The sequence below is a fragment of the Bos mutus genome, chromosome 9 (genome assembly GCF_027580195.1).
Source record: "Bos mutus isolate GX-2022 chromosome 9, NWIPB_WYAK_1.1, whole genome shotgun sequence".
NCBI classification, from domain to species: Eukaryota; Metazoa; Chordata; class Mammalia; order Artiodactyla; family Bovidae; genus Bos; species Bos mutus.
In genome coordinates this window covers 67668964-67696028 of record NC_091625.1, presented here as the reverse complement: position 1 = coordinate 67696028, position 27065 = coordinate 67668964, and the positions used below count along the sequence as shown (strand labels likewise).

General features: G+C 38.4%; 1 protein-coding gene across 1 annotated transcript in view; it reads right to left on the bottom strand.

Annotated features, from left to right (window-relative positions):
* The window catches only part of LAMA2 (laminin subunit alpha 2), a 707066-nt gene that overhangs the window by 158908 nt on the left and 521093 nt on the right, over positions 1-27065 (bottom strand). Inside the window, exons 32-34 of the mRNA XM_070376649.1 lie at positions 26056-26249; positions 10444-10586; positions 7024-7122 (exon numbers count right to left, since the gene is read on the bottom strand). Of these exons, the coding sequence (XP_070232750.1) occupies positions 7024-7122; positions 10444-10586; positions 26056-26249 (436 nt within the window). The remainder of the gene's footprint in view (positions 1-7023; positions 7123-10443; positions 10587-26055; positions 26250-27065) is intronic.

The following is a 27065-nucleotide window of genomic DNA, read 5'->3' as shown; positions in this document are numbered from 1 at the left end:
TCACATAATTCCAAGATGCAGTTCTAGTTTAAGGCACTGTCTCCTCTAACCTAGCCATAGATACTAGGAAGTCATGGCCCCTGTACTTCTCATATTCTGATCTCAACTGCTGAATCATTCATGGCTGTGAGATAAAGGTATTGGTAGATTCAGCCGTTGGGAAGATCCCCTGCAGGAGGGCATGGCAACCCCCTCCAGTATTTTTGCCTGGAGAATCCCCAGGGATAGAGGAGCCTGGTGGGCTACAGTGTCCATAGTGTCACAAAGAGTTGGACACAACTAAGCAGTTAAGCACAACACACATCATTTAGTCTTCTAGTTATGATTCCATGGGTATCAATACAACTTTTAATTATCGTGCAGCTTGACCACAGGAAAGGAAAGAATTGATCATTTTGACTTGAATATTGAAGGTCTCCATGATTTTCTGGTGGGGACAAGGTTAATTCATAAGTGAGGATTTCCTTTTTATTTCTTCCCCATCCTCACTTCATCACGGAGATATTTACTTACAGAAGTCTTATTTGTAGGCTTTTCAAGTTACAAAATGTGAAGAATGGGTGGATAAAAATGGTATTGAAGTGTGGAAATGGGGAAAAAGAATACTTTCCAGTGGAGAAATCTGGCAAACATGACCTCAGCCAGGTGATCAAGATAAACACCAATAGTAATAAGACATACTGATTACATAGGTTCTTAATATGACATGATAAAATGATACATTATCTCTGTGGTCTTTCCCACACAGACCCATATCTCTATTCTAATCATGAGAAAAACGTAAGGCAAACACCCCAGTGGAGGGACATCATACAAAATACATGAACTTGTCAAAACTGTCAAAATTATCAACAAACCAGAAAAGTCTAAGAAGCTGTCACAGTCTAGAGGACACAGTCTAAGACGACATGATGATTAAATGTAATGTAGTGTCCTGAATAGGATCCTGAAATATACAAAGACATTAAGTAAAAGTGAAGAAATCTGAATAAAGTAGACTCTTTAGTTAATAATAATAATCAATCAATATTAGTTCATTGGTTGTGAAAGATGCATCATACTAAGATATTAACAGTAGAGGAAACTGGGTACGGAGTATATGGGAAATCTCTGTACTATCTTTGCAATAACTTTTCTGTAAATCTAAAACTGTTTTAAAATAAAAATTTTGTTTTAAAATAGTATTAGAATGAACTCAAATTGGATAATAGATCTAAATATAAAATGCAAATTATAAAACTCCCAGATAACATAGTATAAAATTTAGATAACTTTAGGTATGGTGATGACATTTTAGATATTACCAAAACAATCAGTCAAAGAAATAACTGATAACCTGGGGTTCATTAAAATTAAAAACTTTTCACTGTGATGAATATTGTCCAGAGAATGATGAGGCAAGTCCCAGACTGTTATCTTATAAAAGACTGTTGTCCAAAATACACAAGGAACACTTAATGATGACAAACCTTGATTAAAAATTTAGAAAAATCATGTCTTAGTCATTTAAGTGAAGTGTTAGTCGCTTAGTCGTGTCCAACTCTTTGCGACTCCATGGATTGTAGCCCACCAGGCTTCCCTGTCCATGGAATTCTCCAGGCAGGAATACTGGAGGGTTATCTATTCCCTTCTCTAGGGGATTTTCCCAACCCAGGGATTGAACCTGGGTTTCCCACATTGCAAGCAGACTGTTTACCAACTGAACCACCAGGGAAGCCCAGATGGTAGAGTCTGCTGCTATAACAAAATACCTCACATTAGGTGGCTTGTAAATGACAGAAGTTTTTTTCTCACAGTCCTAGAGATCAAGAAATACAAAATAACATCTCATAGGTAGTGTCTTTTCACTTTGTGCTTACAAGGTCAGGAAAGGGCAAAGGATCTTATTGGGGCCCCTTTTATATGGGACTAATTGCAGCCAGAGACGGAGGAGCTCTATACAGTCAGCGAAAACAAGACCAGGAGCTGACTGTGGCTCAGATCATGAACTCCTTATTGCCAAATTCAGACTTAAATTGAAGAAAGTAGGGGAAACCACTAGACCATTCAGGTATGACCTAAATCAAATCCCTTATGATAACACAGTGGAAGTGAGAAATATATTTAAGGGACTAGATCTGATAGAGTGCCTGAAGAATTATGGATGGAGGTTCATGACATTGTATAGAAGACAGGGATCAAGACCATCCCCATGGAAAAGAAATGCAAAAAAGCAAAATGGCTGTCTGAGGAGGCCTTACAAAAGGCTGTGAAAAGAAGAAAAGTGAAAAGCAAAGGAGAAAAGGAAATATATTCCCATTTGAATGCAGAGTTCCAAAGAATAGCAAGGAGAGATAGAAAGCCTTTCTCAGCAATCAATGCAAAGAAATAGAGGAAAACAACAGATGGGAAAGACTAGAGATCTCTTCAAGAAAATTAGAGATACCAAGGGAACATTTCATGCAAAGATGGGCTCGATAAAGGACAGAAATGATATGGACCTAACAGAAGTTATTAAGAAGAGGTGGCAAGAATACATAGAAGAACTATACGAAAAAGATCTTCACCACCCTGATAATCACGATGGTGTGATCACTAACCTAGAGCCAGACATGTGAAGTCAAGTGGGTCTTAGAAAGCATCACTATAAACAAAGTTAGTGGAGGTGATGGAATTCCAGTTGAGCTATTTCAAATGCTGAAAGATGATGCTGTGAAAGTGCTGCACTCAATATGCCAGCAAATTTGGAAAACTCAGCAGTGGCCACAGGACTGGAAAAGGTCAGTTTTCATTCCAATCCCAAAGAAAGGCAATGCCAAAGAATGCTCAAATTACTGCACAGTTGCACTCATCTCACATGCTACTAAAGTAACACACAAAATTCTCCAAGCCAGGCTTCAGTAATACGTGAACCATGAACTTCCAGATGTTCAAGCTGGTTTTAGAAAAGGCAGAGGAACCAGAGATCAAATTGCCAACATCCGCTGGATCATCAAAAAACAAGAGAGTTCCAGAAAAACATCTATTTCTGCATTATCGACTATGCCAAACCCTTTGACTGTGTGGATCACAGTGAACTGTGGAAAATTCTGAAAGAGATGGGAATACCAGACCACCTGACCTGCCTCTTGAGAAACCTATATGCAGGTCAGGAGGCAACAGTTAGAACTGGACATGGAACAACAGACTGTTTCCAAATAGGAAAAGGAGTACGTCAAGACTGTATATTGTCACCCTGCTTATTTAACTTCTATGCAAAGTACATCATGAGAAACGTTGGGCTGGAAGAAGCACAAGCTGGAATCAAGATTGCCAGGAGAAATATCAATCACCTCAGATATGCAGATGACACCACCCTTATGGCAGAAAGTGAAGAGGAACTAAAAAGCCTCTTGATGAAGGTGAAAGAGGAGAGTGAAAAAGCTGGCTTAAAGCTCAACATTCAGAAAGCGAAGATCATGGCATCTGGTCCCATCACTTCATGGGAAATAGATGGAGAAACAGTGGAAACAGTGTCAGACTTTATTGTTTTGGGCTCCCAAATCACTGCATATGGTGATTGCAGCCAGGAAATTAAAAGATGCTTACTCCTTGGAAGGACAGTTATGACCAACCTAGATAGCATATTAAAAAGCAGAGGTATTACTTTGCCAACAAAGGTCCGTCTAGTCAAGGCTATGGTTTTTCCAGTGGTCATGTATGGATGTGAGAGTTGGACTGTGAAGAAAGTTGAGCACCAAAGAATTGATGCTTTTGAACTGTGGTGCTGGAGAAGACTCTTGAGAGTCCCTTGGACTGCAAGGAGATCCAACCAGTCCATTCTAAAGGAGATCAGTCCTGGGTGTTCATTGGAAGGACTGATGCTGAGGCCGAAACTACAATACTTTGGCCACCTTATGTGAAGAGTTGAGTCATTGGAAAAGACTCTGATGCTGGGAGGGATTGGGGGCAGGAGGAGAAGGGGACAACAGAGGATGAGATGGCTGGATGGCATCACTGACTTGATGCACATGGGTTTGTGTGAACTCCGGGAGTTGGTGATGGACAGGGAGGCCTGGTGAGCTGGGATTCATGGGGTCGCAAAGAGTTGGACACGACTGAGCGACTGAACTGAACTGAATTCCCTTCATGAAGGCTCTGCCTTAGTGACCTATTTCCTTCCAACAGCCTCACTTCCTAATATCATTACCTTGAGGCGGGGGAGGTTTAGGATTTCAACATAGGAATTGTGGAGAGGATACATGCATTCAACCTACAGCAAGACCTGAATAGACATCACACCAAAGAAGCTATACAGATGGCAAGTAAGCATGTAAAAGTGCTCAACATCGTCTGTCCTTAGGGAATTGTAAATTAATATAAGTTGAGATACTACTATACACCTGCTGTTGTTGTTGTTTAGTTGCGAAGTAGTGTCTGACTCTTGGGCAGACTGTGGCTCGCCAGGCTTCCCTGTCTTTCACTGTTTCTGGGAATACGCTCTAACTCATGTCCATTGCGTTGGTGATGGTATCCCACCATCCTTTGACAATCCCTTCTCTCCTGCCCTCAGACTTTCCCAGCATACACCTATTAGAACGGCCAAAATTCAAAACACTGACCCCAGCAAATGCTGGTGAGGATGCAGAGCAATAGGAACTCTTACTCATTGCTGCTGGGAAATGCAAAATGGTACAGCCACTCTGGAAGACAGTTTGGTGATTTCTTGCAAAACTAAACATACTCTTACCATATGATAGAGCAATTGCATTCTTTGGTTTTTACACAAATAAATTGAAAACATATATTTGGATGCTAATAGCAGCTTTACTCAAATATTGCCAAAGCTTAGAAGCAACCAAGGTGTCCTTCAGTAGGTGAATGGATAAATAAACTTGGTACATCCAGAAAATGGAACACTACTCACCACTAAAAAGAAATGAGCTATCAAGACACCAAAAGACATGAATGAAACTTCAATGTATACTACTAAGTGAAAGAAATTAATCTGGAAAGGTTACATACTGTATAATTCTAACTATATGATATACAGAGACAGTAAAAAGAGCAGTGGTTGCCAGGGGTTAAGGAGGACGGAGAGGTGAAAAGGCAGAGCATGGGGGACTTTTAGAGCCATAAAAGTACTCTAAAGGACACTATAAAGGTGGAGACATGTCATTAAACATTTGTCAATATCTATAGATTGTACAACACCAAGAGTGAACCCTAAAGCTATGATTTTGAGTGATAATGATTTGTCAGTGTAGATTTATCTGTTGTAACAAATGTATCACTCTGTGGGGGGAAGATCATGTGGGAGGCTATTTGTATCTTGGGGCAGGGGAGCATATGGGAAATCTCAGTATTTTCCAGTCAATTTTGCTTTACACTACTCAAAAATACTAAGTCCATTTTAAGAAATTTAGTATGGGAGAGGCTTCTGGGAAGATGAAAGGATGTAGGTTAAGAAATAACAAAGGAATAGTAATAATAAAGGCTCAGATCATTTGGCTGTAATCAGCTCAATGACAGCAACAACATTTGCTTATACCTCTTTTCCCAGTGTCTGTCATTCTGTTATAGTATCCAGAACATATTCAATCCTTAGGAAGAATTAATTAAATGAATTAGTGAATGAAATGCCACTGTTCCATGGAATTTTTCCCTAATAACCCTTAACAAGACTAAATTAATCCATTTATGTGTACTTCTGTTACATTCTTTTATTTCATGCTGTATTACATATTTACTTGCACTTGTCTCCACATTTAAATGCTTATGTACACACACACACACACACACACACACACACACATGAGACTACAAGCTCCTTGAAGACAGACTGGGCCTCGTTTTTAATCTGTCACCTGCCAACACTTAGCTTGGGCTTTGTATGTGGGGAACATTCGTGTGTGCCTGTTGACTGAGATTACTTTCGCATGATCCGCTTAAAAGTTCTTATTAATGTATTCACAGAACAAACATAAAATTGCAAAATATTAAATTGATATGAGATAAATGGACTCACTAATCTAATATCTAACTACGTTTGTCAAGAAATTTTGTATTTGTACATTCCACATCACTGGGAAGAAATCCTGAAAAAGTGTTTAGTAGGCTGTTTGTAACCTGAGGGCCATTGTTCAGCATCATGTGCTGAGAATTCCATTTGATTTCCCTGTGGAAATTCTAATAAGCCAGCAGCAGGTTAGGTGGAAATGGCATTGCAACTGTTGGAATCCATAAGCTAGGTCCTCCTGAGGTCCTTGAATACAGCCATTCATAAGTCATTTTGGTATTATGGCCTGAGGGATTTCTTCTTTAAAAAACGGACTAGATAATCTGCAAGAACCTTCTAGCTCCAATATTTTTTGTCATTTAAAGTTCTTTGAGAATCAAACTGGACCCCTAAATTCCAGGCCAGTTTTCCAGTTCATGCATTTTTCTGGCCACAAGATGGCGAACTTTATGCTGTTTTCTTCATTCTCTACAAGGGAAAAGAACCTTAACTTTCCTGCAGTTTTGAAAATTTAAAACTCCCAATATCTTAAAAAGTCTGATAAACACAACATGGATTTGCATTCTGACTCTAAAAAGTGTCTTAAGTGCTTTGGATTTTCTTGATAAAGATTTCCTCTTTTGGGGGGCAATACAGATTTAGACTGTATTTCTATTAATATACAAATACAAATATCCCATGATAAAATCAAAGAGACTACAAGTATTTTCATTTGCTTATCTTTTTCCTTATGTAGTCAGAGACAGGGATTTGGGAATCCAGAATCTATGGAAGCTAGTGGATAGAGTTCACAAAATATACTGTCATTCTGATATTTCTAAACATTGGCCTTGATACTTCCCAAGTCTGAATCCCAGTCTTTTCTTGTGGTACTGGGTTCTCAGATTTTATCTGAGGCAGAAGTAGCAAGTCAAAAATACATCGATTTCATGCACCAAATTTGGATTTAGGAAGAACAAGATTTGCATTTCAGAAATTTGAAGTAATTTTCCTTAATTATATATAATCTGTCTGCTTTAAGAAGAAGCATGATTTTGCCAACTTACCCTGGTCAGAAGTTCATTCATTTCTGTCACCAGCATGTTCAGATTGCCTTCTGCCAACTGAATGAGCCTCTCTGGGGCCCGCTGAGGTGAGAGCAAATTCTGAAAGAGATTTCATTCCATATGATTTTGAGTAAATGGTCTTGCAGTGATCATAGGTTGAACATTTAACAGAACACATTTTTCCTTTATATACAAAGAACTTAGCCTTCTCACCTTCAAAGAAGAGAGGAACTATTTCAACTGGGCACTTACACACAAAGCACTGTGCAGAATAACCTGGCAAATAACACAAACTGCTGCGGTCTAAGACTTTACTACGTGCCAGGTCTTTTTGTTTTGCGTTGTTTCATTTAGTTCTTACAACAGCTCTGTGAGATAAAAATGCTACTTCATTTTGTAGGCAGAAAACTGTGGCTTGAAGAGACCTAAAAGCATATACAAGATCGCATAGCCAGTAAGAAGCAGAGTCAAGATGAGCCGTGTCTGAATCTTTAAGGCCCCTATATTAGTCACCGAGATACAGTTTATAGGCTTCTCACTTCTTTCTTTGAGGACAGGAGCCCTGACAGAGGACCTGGCTGGGTGCTAACTAACTGCATGGTGTCAGTGTTGTAGGAGCTGGCCTGGTACTCACAGCTGGTACATTTTCCCTCCTACTGAACATTATCAATCTCACAACACTAACAGTAGATGGGATCACTCTGTGACAGTGATGAATGAAACAAAAAATGAGACCACTCCATAATCTTGTCTAAACGCAGATAAAATCATGGTCTCTGTGCAGATCACAAAAATACCCTGAATCCCATTTTCTGGCTAATATGAGTGACCACTGCTTCCTCACTAACTGTAGCTTTAACTTCTCTTTTTCTTCCTTCCTTCTAGATAAGATTCATTAGAATACTTAATTACAGAATTATTTCCACTTCCTATGAGCACCCAATCCAATACAAACCTCTGTTTCCTTGAAACTGCTCCCCAGTTCCTTAGCATAAACCCCAATACCCTGAGTGATTCTTAATGCCCTGTTACTGAGACACACCCAAACCCCACATGCTGTGCAGTGTCCTTTGTGGCATCAAGTTAGTGAATCCAGCTTTGTTCTATCACGTGTGTGTTCCAGGTCATCTGTGACTGGAACCCAGGGGGCACTGACACAGTTAAAGGAACCAAACAAAGGGTATATCTAACTTGCTTAATGATTTATAATATTAAAATGAGATTCCAGATATTAAACAATGGAAGAGGAACACAGAACCAAGAAAGACTGGAATTTAAGGAAAATCAAATAATTCTCACCAACACCCAGCCATAAGGAAACAGGTAATTGAACCCTCTGGCTTGGTTGAGGTCTACAGATTGGAATGTCTTTCAGAGGGCCCTTCAGAAATTCATTCATTGCATAAGTTATTACTTTAAATTTTTTTATGTCCCACTGAAGCATTTGCTTCTCTAGCTCAATTTTCTGTCTTTGTGTTCTTCCCATATATAATAACTGGTCAGCAGTGTCTTTATTAGAACTCTTTGTATTCCTGAATGCTAGGCCTCTAAAGTAAACTCAGATTCCTCTGCCTGGCTTTCAAAGTTGTCCTTCATACCACCCAGCCTCACTAAAGCCTCCAGTCTTATCTTTCACTAGCAGACCTGACTTCTAATGTCTCCAAGACAGATCTTGCTCATTCACACTTCTGCCTCTGTGCACATGGCTCTCGTAGATTCAGAGGCAAGAGTATGTATGGATGGGCTGGGCGTCAGAGAGATCTCACCAATGGTGGACTGAGCTGTTTCCCCTCTGAGCTGTGTAAAGGGGGTGTCATTGTCTCAGGCCGTACAGTTACACTGACTCTTTTTCAAATCTCAGCTCTGTACCTAGCAACCATGTGACCTTTTGCTGCACTTGAAACTTCTCTATGACTCAGTGTCCCTGCTTGACTATGTGAGAAAGATGTAGATAATACATTACTCCTTTCCTACTTCTTGGATTTTTGGCAGTCTATGTGTGATAATTCATGTAAGACTTTAGTCAATTGCCTAGCACAGATATACTCATCAATACATGCTACCGATTCTTGCTATCATTATGATTAGTTTCTTCTTCTAGTAAATAGGGATAATAATACTTACTTTAAAAGCTGTGGTCTGAATTAAAGAATGTATTTCCTAGAAGAGTGTCTGCCAGTGCCTAATGAATAAATCTTAAACTTTCTCCTCCAGTCTTACCAATAATTCTCTGCCTGTTGAAATTGTTTCTATCTTTCAAGTTCTAAAACAAATTACACTTTCATTAATGATATATTTTCCCTGCTTACTCTGGATCTTATCTATTTCTCCAATCTTGACTACTACTGTATGTCAAATGCCTATAAAGCTCATGGTAATAGTTTTGCTAATTGTTTAATTATTTTTTTAAACCATTTAGACCCTAACCTTCCTAAAGGTAGTACTGCATGCATTAGGGGTTGTGAAACCCTCAGAGAACCAAGTACAATACTGGGCATTTCAGACTTTCGATCGTATAGAAGTTGTCACCTTTCATTTTTTTTTTAAATCAGATGAAACAACCTCAATTTCCTTAACATTTCTGCCTTATCTCATTAACTACTGAAAGTAGTTAGTGTCTTAGAATGGGGTTTCCTCTGCAACAAAAATAGTTCCTGTTGAAGTACTTTCAAATATCTCCTCATTCTCCAGTACAAAATTTTCACCTTGTGTTTTCATTTTGATAGTACACTTAAATGTTAATGAAAGCACTTCTGGAACCTCAGTTGGGAACCTGAGAGATTCACACAACCACCAGATCTCAGCGCCTACATTTGCATGCCTGTTTGATCACAGGGCAGACTGAGCATATAAATCATGCAAACTTGTCAAATGATGCCAAATGTCATTTCAGGTCCTCTCACAAGGAATTCTCTAGTTCAAATTGTGGAAAGGTAGAATTGAGTTACCACATGTCACATGCTGATGAAAGAACCTGCGTGGAAGTAGTCAGTATTATACTCTTGTTGTAAGTAGCAATTTGCATTCAGCAAAAATCATGTTACTTTATATTAATGTTTTTAATTTGAATTTCATTGGTTTTTAAGACTTTTGAAAGAATTAATTTGTTTTGATTTTATAGAGCTATTAAGTATAAGGAGTTCATATCTGATTTTATGTTTGCACATATTTAACGAACATAATAAAATTGATTTAGGCCAAACACTGAGGGTACATGAGCCTCTTTTCCCTTAAGACCAATCAGTAAATTGTAGTTCTCAAGTTTGAAAAACATTGGTTTAGAAAGCCTCTGAATTTCTCTAACAGCAGCCTGCCTTAATTTGGGACAGTGGGAAGTGCATTTACCAATTAGGGCAATTCCCCCTGGGGAAGCTTCTGTCATCTTTTATCCCAACTTTTGCTGTTACCGCTCCAACCTACCTTGAGTTCCTGAGTCATATTTTCAAGACCATACAGAATTTTATATGGAGCGGGCAGTGGGCCAGTGAGGTTGATGCTTGTGGCCATCTGCTCCAGGCGAGCCAAGTCACCGAGAAGAAGGCCGGTGCATTCATCTCCACAAACTGTGAAAGGGAAATGGCAAAGAATATTGACTTCTGCTAAGCATCCCAGACAGATGTGCAAAGATTTCAGCTATGAAATATTTTATGGGCTAAGTATCCTTATGAGAAAGATGATGTTTCTCATCTCAGATAATTAACACTTTTAAAAGATGAAAACAACAACAAAAGAGCAGACATGTTTGTCACCCAGAACCTGAGATGTGGATGATGATATAAACTGAGGAACCAGAGAAGAGGAGCCAATGGATTTTGAGAGGAAATGAGTGCATTGCCTAAGTATTAAAGAAGATGTAAGACCTGGAATACAGCATTTATAAATACCCCAGAAATGCCACCTGATCAGTGTACAGAAAATCCGTAACTGGGAATAAAATATGCTTTGGAATCTAAAAATGTATAGATTGGTCCCTTAGATAGAGCTGTGGAGAATCTGTAGCAATTGGGTCTCCACATACTTCATGTGTTAAATATGCAAAAACTGTATGACTCTTTAGCTTAACTTCTATTGATAAGGAGTTTTTTTAACAAGTCAAAAGAACTTTTCTCTTTAAAATTTGTGGTTTTATTTCCCCTCCTGATGAAATCTATTTATTTACTTACTTATTCACTTACTTACTTACGTATTTGCCAACTACTCCTCTTTAGTCACTCAGTGCATTATCACTCACGACTGGATGCAGTCCCACAGATTTCTACTTTGATGATTAACCTAACCCTGTCTTGTGGATAAATAACTGCCGAAAGTCAGGAAAATGTTATTCTTGAAGTAGCAGAGAGTGCTAGTGTTCACCTATGTATTTTTTCAATGATTAGAAAGAGGGACTATTCAAAGTTGGTATGGGTGGAAGGGGTCTGGATGGTAGTAGAAAGAAAAAAAAAGTTTCTTCACCACTATCACACTAACTCATAAATAGTACAATTTCTAAAATTAAAATATGTTGATTCTTTTGGAGACTATAAAATGTACCTATTCAGTTTGGATTTTTAGTTCAATTTTTTTTTTCACTCTTTGCCCATCGGAGAAATGAGGTGTAGCTTCTCCATGCCAAGAAGCATGTGCTACCATATGTATGATATGTATCCATGTATTGAGAGAGTCAGTTCTTAGGTAGGTTGATAAGAAGTCCAGGGTCCCTGAGGAGAAAGGGGTCTGGGGATCTTGAGGAGGAGAAAATGACAAATGTTTTTTTCTTTAAGCCCAGAGCTGATGATTATATAACAAAACAACTCATCTTGCTCAAGGACGTTTTTCCTTAAACTTTGTACCAGTGATTATATAACAACAATGTAGCCTGCTTGAGGACATGTTTTTCCTTCTTGAGAATCTTCTGACTAATCCTGTCATCTTAAAATGTAAATTGTGGGAATGGGTCTGGGAAGATCTTTCTATTGTTAGTTCTAATCCTGTTATCTTAAATTGTATATTGTTGGAGTGGGTCTGGTAAGACCCTTACAATCCTGAGACATTCTTTTGATTTACTGTAATAATCAACTGAAAAAGTATATAGTTCTCTTGCTAAGACTAGCAAGTGGGGCACTCTCCATACCCCTTTTGATGTCTATGTCAGAAGATTTCTCTGTCCCTTTTTATACTTTAATAAAACTCTGTCTATACAAAAGATCTTGAGTGATCAAGCCTGATCCGTGATCCTGAAGCTAGATCTTCTTTGGAGATCACGAATCTGACATTGTTCACCATAAGCGATCAGCATATAGATACAATTTCTAGCTTACATTCTGCATATGGAGGTATCAAAACTACACACATGTTAAAAGAGAGGAAAATACATACCATGAAAAATACTGAGATCTGGAGCTGCTTTGCCTCATGCCCCAAACTGGCAAGGATTCAATTAGTTCTCTAAACTAAACTCCCTTGAGCTGCCCAATGGAGAGAAAACCATTAACTGATGCTTGTAAACAAAGAAGTGGTACAGAGAGTGATTTTTTGATAGGATGGCAGTTAGACATGAGTCACAATATCCCTTCACAGGGACTAAACTGCCCTAGCAGGGCTATAATGTATCAGCTCTTTGCAGGTGACGCCGGTAAATGTGGAGCATCACCTGCAGGGTGCTCTAAGCTCCTGGTGCCTGGCAAGCTGAGTGAACACAGAGGCTTTGGAAGCAAGAAGTGAGGTCTGACAAACTAGAGCTGGATCTCTTTCTCTTCTACCCAGAATGAGAGAGGATTTGCTTTAAATGGAAACTAAGTAAAAGGAAGAGAAGGCTGTGGCCTCAAGCCCTCAGCTCAATGGTAAGTGCTTGAGAAGTTTCAACAGGCCTGTAAACGAGAACCAATCATGGAACACAGTTAGGTACCAAATTGACTCTGTCTGAACACCAAGACCCAGTTTAGTCCTCAAACTTGAATGGCAGCTGAAGGGCTTTCTTAAATCACAGAAGGCTGGGCCATACCCCTAGCATTTCTGATTTGAGAGGTGATTGAATGGTCTGGTTTCTGATTCTCTGACTAAGCATGTGTTTTCTAACAAGCTTCCAGGTGAATATTAATTCTTTGGTCCTGGGCACCACACGTTGGATAACTACTTGTATCACATCACCTGGGAGCTTATTAGGATCTTGGGCCCCATCCCAGATCCAGTGAATCAGAATCTGCATTTCAGAAAGATTCCCATGTGATCTCTGCATGTTAATGTTTGAGATGCATTGCTGTGGGTCAGTGGCTCTCCATCTTGCTGCATATTCGAATCATGGCCATTTACAAAAATACAGATGTCTAGTGTTTCCCCTAGCCACCTCCAGAGACTCTGATTTGATGGGTTTGTGGTAAGGCCCAGGCATCAGTACATTTAAAAGATACCAGATGATGCTATCCTATAGCAGAGTTTAGAACCACTGGGCCAGATGACAAACTACAGATTCTCTATCCTAAAGGGAGATAGGGTTTGGAAGAAAGAGGTCATTTTACTTGCTGTCTCCTCTGTCGAGAACACTTCTTTCTTCATCTTCACCTATGTGACTCCTGGAGAATCAGGGCCAGGGCTCAAGTGTTACTTCCTTGGAGGAGTCAGCCCTGATGACTCTGAAATTAGTGTCCTCACACATCACTATTGTATTCCCTTTGTCTTATTATCTTAACACTCATGCATGTATAAGCTATCTTTTCATTTTAGGCAGTTTTATATTGTTTCTCTATCACCAGAGAAGGGACCTTAATCAGCTTCGGTCACAGTGCCTAAGAAAGTGTCTTGCACATAGTAAGCAATCAACAAATATTTGTTTACTACTGTCTTTGTGAAAGGAGCGAAAAAAATATTTTGGAGAAGATCACAGAGTTATCACCATTTTAAAAGTCCCATTCAACCTCTAGTGAACATGTATTTTGGGCAGATGTTCTCAGGATAGAAGCAAGCAGGGTGCTCTTTTTCACTTTCAAGATCTTGAAAGATACTTGATAATATGACATTTCACTATGCTTTTTAGGGTAGGGTGTTCTTCAGAATACATTGCTAGTTCTTTCTCTAACTTATTTAGAATTTATAACCTACCCATTGCTAAGAGGAATTGAGTCAGCTCATTGATAATGGTATGGCTTGAGGCTCCTCACTGATGGTTCCAGAAACTTCCAGGGAAAAGTTTTCTCAGTAATTTCAGTTTTTACTTCATACAAGCATAAATCAGGGGCTGGAATGCAGAACTAGATCTGATTTACTGTAAAACACTGCAGACTAAATTGGTGAACTAGAATGCCAAGAGGCATGATGAATACGGATTTTTCTCTCATTTATTCTACCCCCTGTCCATCTGTTTTGGTTCCTCATCTTCCGTTGTTGAAATGAAAATGTATTTAATTGCTCTTTCAAGGACTCATAATTCCATTTTATGTCTCTGTGTCCAAAGGCCTATTATTACACTATGTCTTATGCTCTCTGTATTTGCTTTTAGGGGAACAAAGTACAAGCACATTTCCATAAGTGAAGGCTAAGTTTTATAGTATGCTCCAAGTAATATACTAACACATATCCAAATGGGTCAGAAAGACTTATGAATACGACAGCTATGGGGTTTTTTCAAAGCTTCTGTACAAGTCTAGTTCATGCAGTTATAAGACAAACACATGGGGAAACGTGCCCTTTACATAATGGTTTGCTAATTTTATCCTGACACAAAATATTTAACTTACACCACAAGCTACTTTCATTTGTCCTCAAAAAGTCTGAAATGTCTGGCAACAAACACTGGAAATGGGATGCAAATTAAAACCACATTTAATTCAGTATGATAGGGAAGATCTGAAGTGTGTATAGAGACAAGGAATATTCACATTACATAAACATTGTTCTTTGATAAGGGTGCAGTAACTACTCATAACACCTATCATATAATCAAGATTCCCAAGGAACCTCTCCAAACCATTCTCCTGTTAAGCAATAGAGATAAGTTATAAAATGAGACTCTGCCTGAAATGCATGGGAGCAAAAAGCAAATATTTTAAGACTATGATTATATTTTACATGACTAAATGTTTCTGAGGCTTTGCCTATGAAAGTGTCAGGATAAATTTGTGTCTAATATTAACAAATGCAGTACTAAATTCAGATTGTTATAGCTGGGCACATGTAAGGGGCAAATCATGCAGCTGAAATTACAGATCGTTCCGTTAGCAATTAGTACAAAATATTGCATTTCTACTAGAGTCCCCCATGCATAATAAGCACTGGCTTACTGTCACAAAAAATTCACCCACTACATCCAAACCAAATAATCTGAAGCTGAAATGAGAGCACTGCATATTTTCAAAAAGGCCAAACCTATTAACCAATTTTAGGTAAAGATACAAAACTGTCCACTCTAAGCAAATAGGGATAAAATGAGTAAATACACATTTCTAACAAAAGAAAAAAGCTGTGTGTTAATGTGTGTTTTAATTTAGTTCTTCTACATTAAGGCCATTGCTTGTCTGTTATATATGGATTAAAAATTTTTTAAATTTATTTATTTGGCTGTGCTGGGTCTTAGTTGCAGCACCTGGGATCTTTCAGTTGCAGCATGTAGCTTTGTGCACGTGGGAGCTAGTTCCCTGACCAGGGACTGAACTCAGGCCCCCTGACTTGGGAGCAAGGAGTCTTAGACACTGGACCACCAGGAAAGTTTCTGGGTATGGATTTTATGTTCCTCTCTTTCCTTTTCAAGAAGAAAGTTTTATATTAGCATTTATTTGAGACTTATTAAATGAATTCAGTTATTCTATATTATTTACAGATAAATATCTTCTAAAATAAGACTGTGGCTTCAAATCCATTAAAAAGGCTTTTTCTTTTGCCTGTTAGTTCTTTGAATAGAGGGAAAGATTTTCTGTAGATTTTGGATAAGGCTGATAATTTATTCATGTGACAAGTTGTGAGGTATATAAATATTAAATAAAATTATGTACATAAATATATATTTAAAATAAGTTCAATATGGTTCTTGGGCTTCCCTGATAGTTCAGTTGGCAAAGAATCTGCCTGCAATGCAGGAGACCCCAGTTCAATTCCTGGGTTGGTAAGATCTGCTGGAGAAGGGATAGGCTGCCCACTCCAGTATTCTTGGGCTTCCTTTGTGGCTCAGCTGGTAAAGAATCCACCTGCAATGCAGAAGACCTGGGTTCGATCCCTGGGTTGGGAAGATCCCCTGGAGAAGGTAACAGCTACCCACTCCAGTATTCTGGCCTGGAGAATTCCATGGGCTGTATAGTTCATGGGGTCACAAAGAGTCAGACATGACTGAGTGACTTTCACTTTCAATATGGTTCAAGTATGGTGTATCTCTTCAAAAAACAAAGGGAAGCTTTGAAACTATTACACGTAATAATGGGACAATAGCTTTTATCTACACAACATTCATTATATGGCAGACAATATGTTGTGTCTTGACTTTATTATCTCATCCAACGTTCACAGAAATTCTATGGAGTACTCTTAATGCCCTAATTTTAAAGATGAGGAAAATAGCTACAGTCACAGTGTTTACAAATCCATAAATAATGTATTTGAAGGACTTAAAGAGAAGAGAAAATATAAGGTGATTATAAAAGGGGTTTTCTGTGACTTGAAGAGCCTAGAATTAATTATTAAAAAACCCAGAATTTAGCATATCTCATCAGAAATGGAGGAGCTGCACAAAATATCATGCTTTTGAAAAAAATAGTCAAATGATAACCATGATGATAAGAATGGCTAGAATTTTTTATGCTTAGACTTGTCACCTAATGCACAAGGATTTTATGGATAGTGAAATGAGACTTAGAAAAGTTAACAAATCAAATGTCACACAACTTTCATGTGGCCAGCCAGAATTCAACGCCTCTATAAACACTTCATAATAGCATGCTTCCTTGCGTTAGGAGATGGTGTGTTTCAGAGATACCATAAAATAGGAGAAGGTGACTAGACTATCTCATTTATAAGACTTCTAACTTTAATGAATTGTGATCAATTTTCCTTTAAGGTTAATCAACTTCCTGGATCTTTCAGAGTGAAAATTGTAATCAAATAGCATTTACTCACAAAGCCTGACTGAAAATTAAATAGTGATCCACCTCTTCTGTATGACAGTTCAACAACACAACTCCTTAATCTATTAATGGAATGGCTTTTGCAACATGATACACAAACTACTGAGACTTGACAGCCAGTAAGAAAATCATCTGGAATCAATGATAGTTGCTGTTCTACATTTTTAGCCTGAACGTAGGTCAAGGACACTGGCAACAAGAAACTCAAAACATGTTTCTCAAACAAAATAGGTGTGAAAAAGGTGAAAGGAGTGTGAACAGAAATTACTTTTATAGCTACTCTGATGCCTGGATTTGAATAACATGCCCTGGTTTAATTACAGAAAACTATAGTAGACATGTATGTGTGTGATCGGTCATGTTCCACTCTTTGCAACCCCATGGACTGTAGCCCACCAGGCTCCTCTGTCCACGGAATTTCCCAGACAAGAATAATAGAGTGGGTTGCCATTTCCTACTCTAGGGGACCTTCCCAACCCAGGGATCAAACCCATGTCTCTTGTTTTTCCTGCATTGGCAGGCAGATTCTTTGCCACTGTGCCATACTGGTCTTTGAATAGGAATTAGGACTTGGGGATTAAATAGAGACAGATGGAGGATGGTATTTAAAAGGCTAGGATGGAGGGTGATCACAAGTCTAACAAACAAAACCTCATTCATTAAATAGCAAATGAAGGTCAACTGATGGTTTTTCATCATCTTTCATTATAGAAAGTCTCATTTTCTTTACAGTGATCAACCACTTCCACTATTTTGTCCCTGCTCTCATATATATGGAACATATATACTAACTGGTATTACTAATCATCTTTGAGTATAAAAGTACTGCAGTGTTCTAGTGATAATATATGAAGGCCTCTGCATTACTGTGATAGATTCTTGCTAACAGCTGGCTACTAAAAGTAATAGTATAAATAAAATAACTAAAACAAAGACCTACTGTATAGCACAGGGAATTATACTCAACAATAAACTGTAAGGGAAAATATAAAAAGATTCATATTTTATATGTATTTTATTTTATATATATATATATATATATATATATATATATATAAACTGAATCATGGGCTTCCACGGTGGCTCAGTAGTAAAGAATCTGCCTGCAAAGCAGGAGATGCAGGTTTAATCCCTGGGTTGGGAAGATCCCCTGGAGAAGGAAATGGCAACCCATTCTAGTATTCTTGCCTGGGAAATCCCATGGACAGAGGAGCCTGGTGGACTACAGTCTGTGGGGTCTCAAAAGTACTGGATATGACTTAGTGTCTGAACCACAACAATAAACTGAAGCACTGTGCTGGACACCTGAAACTAACTTGACATTATAAATCAACAACACTTCAATAAAATAAAGACAATAATCTATATAAAGACATCACTTTGCCAACAAAGGTCTGTCTAGTCAAAGCTAGGGTTTTTCCAGTAGTCATGTATGGATTTGAGAGCTGGACCATAAAGAAGACTGAGTGCCAAAGAATTGAATCTTTCAAACTGTGATGTTGGAGAAAACCCTTGAGAGTCTCTTGGACTGCAAGGAGATCAACCAGTCAGTCCTAAAGGAGATCAGCCCTGAATATTCTTTGGAAGTACTGATGCTGAAGCTGAAGTTCCAATACTTTGGCCACCTGATGCCAAGAGCCAATTCATTGGAAAAGACCCTGATGTCAGTCAAGATTGAAGGCAGGAGGAGAAGGGGAAGACAGATGACCAGATGGTTGGATGGCATCACTGACTCAACAGACAGGAGTTGAGCAAGCTCTGTGAGTTGGTGAAGGACAGGGAAGTCTGGTGTGCTGCTGTCCATGGGGTCGCAAAGAGTCTGACACAACTGAATTACTGAGCAACAACAACAAGACTAAGGTAGGAAAAGACTTCAAACCTTGGGTTTTACCAAGTGTCTGGAAAGTGCATATTTTACAGAGTTAGTGTGTTATAATATTTAGCTAGGCTTACCTTATGAGGTAAAAACAGTTCATGATTGCTTTTGCAATGTTAGTTTTGCTTAACTTTCACTTTCAATATAGTTCAAGTATGGTGTATCTCTTTAAAAAACAACGGGAAGCTTTGAAACTACTATATGTAATAATGGGACAATAGCTTTTATCTATACAACATCCATTATATGGCAGACAATATGTTGTGTCTTGACTTCATTATCTCATCCAACGTTCACAGAAATTCTATTCTATGAAGTGAATACTCTTAATGCCCTAATTTTAAAGATGAGAAAAATAGCTACAGTCACAGTGCTTTGCTTAAGCATCATCTTAAATTTTATATTTTAGATAATTTGTAACTATAAATAAGTGCTGATATATTCCTAATGTTTCATACATATTGAATATAAATAGAAAGCATGAATTTGATATTTATAAAATATTTCAGGCACTCTTTATGGAATGACATCTTGCCAACAGCTACTAATTTTAATTTCTGTTCTTTAAGAGAGTAATGTATTTTACTACACCACTCATAATCTATTTTCAATATCACATGAGTTGCTCAGTGTTAACTACTAGTCTAGACTCTTGTGACCCCATGGACTGTAGTCCACCAGGCTTCTCTGTCCATGGAATTCCCTAGGCAAGATTGCTGGACTGGGTTGCCATTCCCTTCTTCAGGGGATCTTCCCATCCCAGGGACTGAACCTGATCTCCTGCATTACAGATTCTTTACCACCTCAGCCACCAGGGGAGCCCCAAATAGGACATAAACAGATCTAAATGTTGTGTTTTCCAATATAAAACTTTACTATTAAATAAACAATGGTTTTCTTGCTCAGTCTCAAGTTTCAGAAAGGCAGGTGGTTGGTCTCATTTTATAAAATGACATGTAAATTACGAATGAGGCTGAAAAAAGAGGTTGGATTTGTATTAACCTAACTCACTAAGGTGGAGAAGGCAATGGCACCCCACTCCAGTACTCTTGCCTGGAAAATCCCAAGGACAGAGGAGCCTGGTAGGCTGCAGTCCATGGGGTCACTAGGAGTCATACATGACTGAGCAACTTCACTTTGACTTTTCACTTTCACACATTGGAGAAGGAAGTGGCAACCCACTTCAGTGTTCTTGCCTGGAGAATCCCAGGGACAGGGGAGCCTGGTGGGCTGTCGTCTATGGGGTGGCACAGAGTCGGACACGACTGAAGTGACTTAGCAGCAGCAACAGCAACTCACTAAGGGGAGGCTCTCATTTGGGAAGTCCAATAAGACCTATTCAGGACTCAGTGTCTAAAAGGAAGAACACACTGCAGAGCTGTCTCCAATTAGTATCATTAGGAAAAAAATACAAAGAAGAAATCTGAGTGCCAGTTAATGTGTCTTTTCACCTGCATGTAGGGACTGCAAGGACTTCACTTGGCAATCTCTGATGAATAAGAATCTACCATAACTACCACAATGTTTTAAATCTTAGAGAGTCTCAATGGTTAGCAGAGGAAAAAAAATGTATGTACCTACTGCTGCTGCTGCTGCTGCTGCTGCTGCTGCAGCTTCTGCCGCGTCACTTCGGTCATGTCCAACTCTGTGCAACCCCATAGATGACAGCCCACCAGGCTCTGCCATCCCTGGGATTCTCCAGGCAAGAACACTGGAGTGGGTTGCCATTTCCTTCTCCAATGCATGAAAGTGAAAAGTGAAAATGAAGTTGCTCAGTCGTGTCCGACTCTTAGCGACCCCGTGGACTGCAGCCCACCAGGCTCCTCCTCCATCCATGGGATTTTCCAGGCAAGAGTACTGGAGTGGGGTTGCATTGCCTTCTCCGATGTACCTATTGACTTTACATATATTAAATTTTTTTTCATTTTATTTTTTTAGCCCATCTTATCTTTATTCTTTCTTGAGGGAACATGGGCTTTAAGCCCAGAAGAAGTAAATGAATCAGATCAGATCAGATCAGATCAGTCACTCAGTCGTGTCCGACTCTTTGCGACCCCATGAATCGCAGCACACCAGGCCTCCCTGTCCATCACCAACTCCCAGAGTTCACTCAGACTCACGTCCATCGAGTCAGTGATGCCATCCAGCCATCTCATCCTCTGTCGTCCCCTTCTCCTCCTGCCCCCAATCCCTCCCAGCATCAGAGTCTTTTCCGAGTCAATTCTTCACATGAGGTGGCCAAAGTACTGGAGTTTCAGCTTTAGCATCATTCCTTCCAAAGAAATCCCAGGGCTGATCTCCTTCAGAATGGACTGGTTGGATCTCCTTGCAGTCCAAGGGACTCTCAAGAGTCTTCTCCAACACCACAGTTCAAAAGCATCAAATCTTCGGCACTCAGCCTTCTTCACAATCCAACTCTCACATCCATACATGACCACAGGAAAAACCATAGCCTTGACTAGACGAACCTTTGTTGGCAAAGTAATGTCTCTGCTTTTGAATATGCTATCTAGGTTGGTCATAACTTTCCTTCCAAGGAGTAAGCGTCTTTTAATTTCATGAATAATGAATTGAATTAACTAATGTTGACTATATTGGGGAAACCAGGTTTGCTCTTTGTGTTTCAGATTAACAGTCAGAGGAGAGGTTAAGAAAGTAATATTTGCAAGACAGACCTATGTTCAAACCACAACTCTGTTGAATAGTCACGGTGAACCTTGGAGAAGTGACTTAAATCATCTAAACTCAGGTTTTAAAAAATTACACTGATGTTAAAAAATAACATGTGGGGATGTTGCAAAAATTAAGTGCTTACCGTCATTTCTGATAAATGGTAGTCTTTCGATATGGGTGAATTGCTAAAGAATTGAACCATGTAGGGTGAAAGGGGCTTTAGGGGATGCCTGAGATTGAAGACAGACACAATGGTTAGGTATGCCTGAGTATTAGTTGGCTTGTGGGGTTGATAATGTTGGTAGGTTGAATTTGGATAATTATGAGAAATTCTCGTATCTCCTAATAAGGGCACAGATTATTTGTGTAAATTCTTCATGATAGTAATGAAATGTCCCTATATAAAATAGCTGTGTCCTACAAGAAATTCACTACTATATTTTGGATCCAATAAAGCCCTACCTTTCTTGTAGTTGTTTAGTTAGTAAGTCATGTCTGACTCTTTTGTGACCCCATGGACTGTAGCCTGCCAGGCTCCTCTGTTGGATTTCCCAGGCAGGAATACTGGAGTGGATTGCAATTTCCTTCTCCAGGGACTCTTTCTGACCTAGGAATTGAACCTATGACTTCTACATTGGCAGGTGGATTCTTTACCACTGAGTCATCAGAAAATTCTGAAACCCTAGCTTGCTCACTGGCAATTATCTGTGCCAGCTACAAGTTTTTTTTTTTTTTTTTGGAAAAGTAGGTAGTCAAGGAAAGCTCTTTCATGATTTCTGCATTTTCTCTGACTTCTTTACAGCATAATTTAAAATTATTTGCTAAATAAATTAAGAGCATAAACTATACAGGGAATATATAAATTATTTCCAACAATATGCAGTTCACCTGAGATACTACAATGATCATGTGTAGGTCATGCCTAGGTAATTTATTTGTTAAGAGCATAAGCAATAGTTAGAACCAGACATGGAACAACAGACTGATTCCAAATTGGGAAAGGAGTACATCAAGTCTGTATGTTGTCACCCTGCTTAAATTTAACTTACATGCAGAGTACATCAGGTGAAATGCCAGGCTGGATGAAGCACAAGCTGGAATCAAGATTGCTGGGAGAAATGTCAATAACGTCAGATATGCATATGACACCACACTTATGGCAGAAAGCAAAGAAGAACTAAAGAGCCTCTTGAAAGTGAAAGAGGACAGTGAAAAAGTTGGTTTAAAACTCAACATCAAAAAACTAAGATTATGACATATAATCTTGCCGTCACGTCATGGCAAATAGATGGGGAAACAATGGAAATAGTGACAGACTTTCTTTTCTTGGGCTCCAAAATCACTACAGATGGTGACTGCAGCCATGAAATGAGAAGATGCTTACTCCTTGGAAGCAAAGCTATGACAAACCTAGACAGTGTATTCAAAAGCAAAGACATTATTATTCTGACAAAGGTCTGTCTAGTCAAAGCTATGGTTTTTCCAGTAGTCATGTATGGATGTGAGAGTTGGATCATAAGGAAAGCTCAGTACCAAAGAATTGATGTTTCTCAAATATGGTGTTGGAGAAGACTCCTGAGAGTCCCTTGGACTGCAAGGAGATCCAACCAGTCAATCCTAAGGGAAATCAGTCCTGAATATTCATTAGAAGGACTGATGCTGAAGCTGAAACTCCAATACTTTGGCCACCTGATGCGAAGATCTGACTCACTGGAAAGATTCTGATGCTGGGAAAGACTGAAGGTGGGAGGAGAAGGGGATGACACAGGATGAGATGGCTTGATGGCCTCACTGACTCCATGGACATGAGTTTCAGGAAGCTCTTGGAGTTGGTGAAGGACAGGGAATCCTGAAATGCTGCAGTCCATGGGGACACAGAGTCGGACATGACTGAGCGACTGAACTCACTGACTGACTGAAGAGCATAAACTCTACAGAGAGTACATAAATTCTTTCTACCCATATGTGGCTCACCTGAGATACTGCAATGATCATTTCCTGGTGCATTTTTTAAAAAAATATACACATCCAGGATGTGGGCCAAATTAAACTGTTTTTTCTAAAGAATCAGCCAAAGAGAGAAGAACTAACTGTACAATACTTGCTACTAATGATTTGAGTTTTAACTTATTTCTATCAAACGTGACAAACATCTTAATTTTATAGTCAGCACAGATTAACAGCACTATTTTATCTCTTTTCTTCATTGAAGTAACATGGTCTCCAGGCTCTGAAGAACCTGAAGTTTTGTTTGTATCAGAGGACACTTTCCTTACTACATAAATATTCTCTTGCCAGAATCAAGCTACTTCATCCACTCTCACTCATGAGCATTATAAAATTCTACTATAGTCATATGTGACAAAACAGGACCAGCAGATCAATGTACTAGGTGAATCCATTCTTTGGTTTCTTGCTCTAAGTTAGCTTAAGGATTTAGAAAGAAGGAAAGGAAGAAGTAAAACTATCACTATTCGCAGATGACATGATGCTTTATATAGAAAATCCTAAAGACACTGGCAAAAAACTATTTGAACTCATTAATGAATTCAGTAAAGTGGCAGGATACAAAATTAATATCCAGAAATCTGTTGTGTTTCTGTACCCTAAAGACAAACTATGAGAAGAGAAATTAAGAAAACAATCCCATTTACAAATGCATCAAAAAGAATAAATCTAAAGAGATAAAAGGCTTCTACTTGTAAAAATATATGATATTGATTAAAAAAAATTGAAGACGGCACAAAAAATGGAAAGATGTACTGTGCTTATGGATTGGAAGGATAAATATTGCTTAAATGACAATACTAGGCAAGGCAATCTACAGATTCAGTGCAATCCCTATCAAAATAAATGACATTTTCCACAGAATTAGAACAAATAATTATAAAATTTGTATGGAAAAACAAAAGACTCCAAAGAGTCAATACAATTTTGTGAAAGACCAGAGCTGGAGGGATCATGCTCCCTGACTATACTACAAAGCTACATTTATCAAAAGAATATGGTACTGGTACAAAAACATACATAGAAATCAATACAACAAGATAGAAAGCAAACAAACCATTAACTCATAGAAAAAGAGATCAGATTTTTCTGATCTCACCCCTAGAAAATTAATTAATTTAAAATTCAAGGTCTGTTAGATTAACATTTAGGTTATGAATATATATTATTTAGTTGAACATCTCCATGTTAATAGTTAACTTTAATAACAATATTAAAACCAGTTGTATTATACTGGAAGTCCATGCAATTATCATTAAAATATGCCATTTTACTTAAGAAGAGTGAATATGTATATACCAATAACTGAATATGATAATGTAAATGTATATTACATATTACACTTTATCTCCTCCCATCAAACTTCACATTTATTTTTATTTTAAATGCAATATGAAATACACAGAAAAGAAGAAGTTTAAAAATTATATTCCCAAATATACCCAGTCTTTACCTTTTGGCAGATCTAAAAAGCCAGGCTTAGTTTTGAGGTAACTTATAAAATTAGAGCACAAACAAAAATTCTAGTGAAAATGTTATTAAACTTCAGACACACACAAGATGTTAAAACCAGAAATACAAGCATATGTAAATACACTAAAATATGTAAATATTGAAATAAAAAGCACTTAAATAATTTCTACTTATATTTGTTAGAAAGAATTAAGACCAATATTGTAAATTTCCTCAAGGAAAAGAATATACCACAGTATAATGGTCCTCCCTGTATTTATGAATAACCTTTTCAGATTATATAAGATCTAAGAATTATATTTAATACTGATAGTCAATGTACACTCAGGATGGCATTATTGAATCCAGAAGCAGTTATTAAAACAAAGGGAAACATGTGAGTAGAAACCCTTGAGTTCATTGTCACTGCTTCCAGGTTCTGTAGTGCAAGGGAAAGTTAAGAAGAAGGATGCCCATGGATTTCTGTAAACTCAGAAAAGCCAGTTGTACTTCAAGGGTTATAGTCCCTGTCCATTTGATTACAAATTCGAGAGGATTCTAAAAGAAATTTAACAAACCCAGACCTTTAATCCATCACAAAGGCAATGTCAGCTTTAGGTCAAACTGCAAACTCTTAGATGGGCAAAATAAAATAGAATCTGCCTCCGGGAACTTTGCTGTAGGTCTTCAATGAACTGACTAAGCATGCTGAGGATTTTCTCAGCTGTTCTTGGCTCAGCAGGATGGAGACAAAACAGCAGGCAAACAGCAGAAGGTGGACAGAAAGTGTCAGGGAGAATGAAGAGTAGCAGTAGCTATTGAAAAACAAGGGAAACACTAGCTATTGAAAAATAAGAAAAAAAAAAATCAGTCTTTCTCACTGGAAATGAGATAGAAATGGAACCAAGCTCCCAGAACCAATAATCAAGTTAGTATACGTACAAACACACTCCATGCCCTCGCGCGCATGCCCCTGTTCACAGCCGTCACACTTCGGCCCCGTGGCTCCGGGTCGGCACGTGCAGATCCCCGTGACAGGGTCACAGGGGACAGGCAGTGAGCCATGGGGGTCACACTCACATTCTTGGCAGGAGCCTCCAGGGCTGCTTGGGCTGCCAGCATAGCCAGGGGCACACCTGAATTTAAACAATGACAATGCAAAGGAGATTAGTAGTAAGTCATGTCTTGAAATTGTTGTTGTTGTGTGTGTGTTGTTGTGAAGGAAACAAAATTGATAGCAAAAGTCAATAGATCAGGGGTTAAAAAACTTTCCTGCAAAGAGCTAGATAGTAAACATTGCAGGCTTTGTAGGTCAAGAGGCAAAATCAAACTCATGCAGTGAAAGAGAAAGAAATTTTCAAACATTTTTGGCTGAAGGAATTCAAATCAGAATATTAATCAAGTATAAATGGTTTTATAATAATCTACTAATGGAAAACTGATATAATAATGAGAAGAATGGGATTCTTGTCAAGGTATCAAATTTACATGCATGGGTACAAAGTCACTTCAGTCATGTCCAACTCTGTGTGACCCCATGGACTGTAGACCACCAAGCTCCTCTGTCCATGGAATTCTTCAGGCAAGAATACTGGAGTGGGTTGTTGTTTCCTTCTCCACAAATTTACATAACTGGGGCTAAATGTTTAGTATTCTCTATTAGCTAAGTCTGCCTGTAACAAGCATTCGCAGCTTGGGTGCCATACAGAAACAGGCAATGGGCCCACTACTACTCTAAATTACAAAAAATTTTTTTGAAGTCTTCATTTTTAAATTAGAAATGAATAAAAATTTACATTGATTTCTGGGCTTACCTAGATGCATTCATTTTAGGGGTCAAAATGACCAAATAATTCAAATTATTAACTTTACTAATGAGAAAAAGGAAGCAAGTGGCAATAAATGGCTTCATTTTCTATTTAATTCTTTCCTTTTGATCACATCTTTCTCAA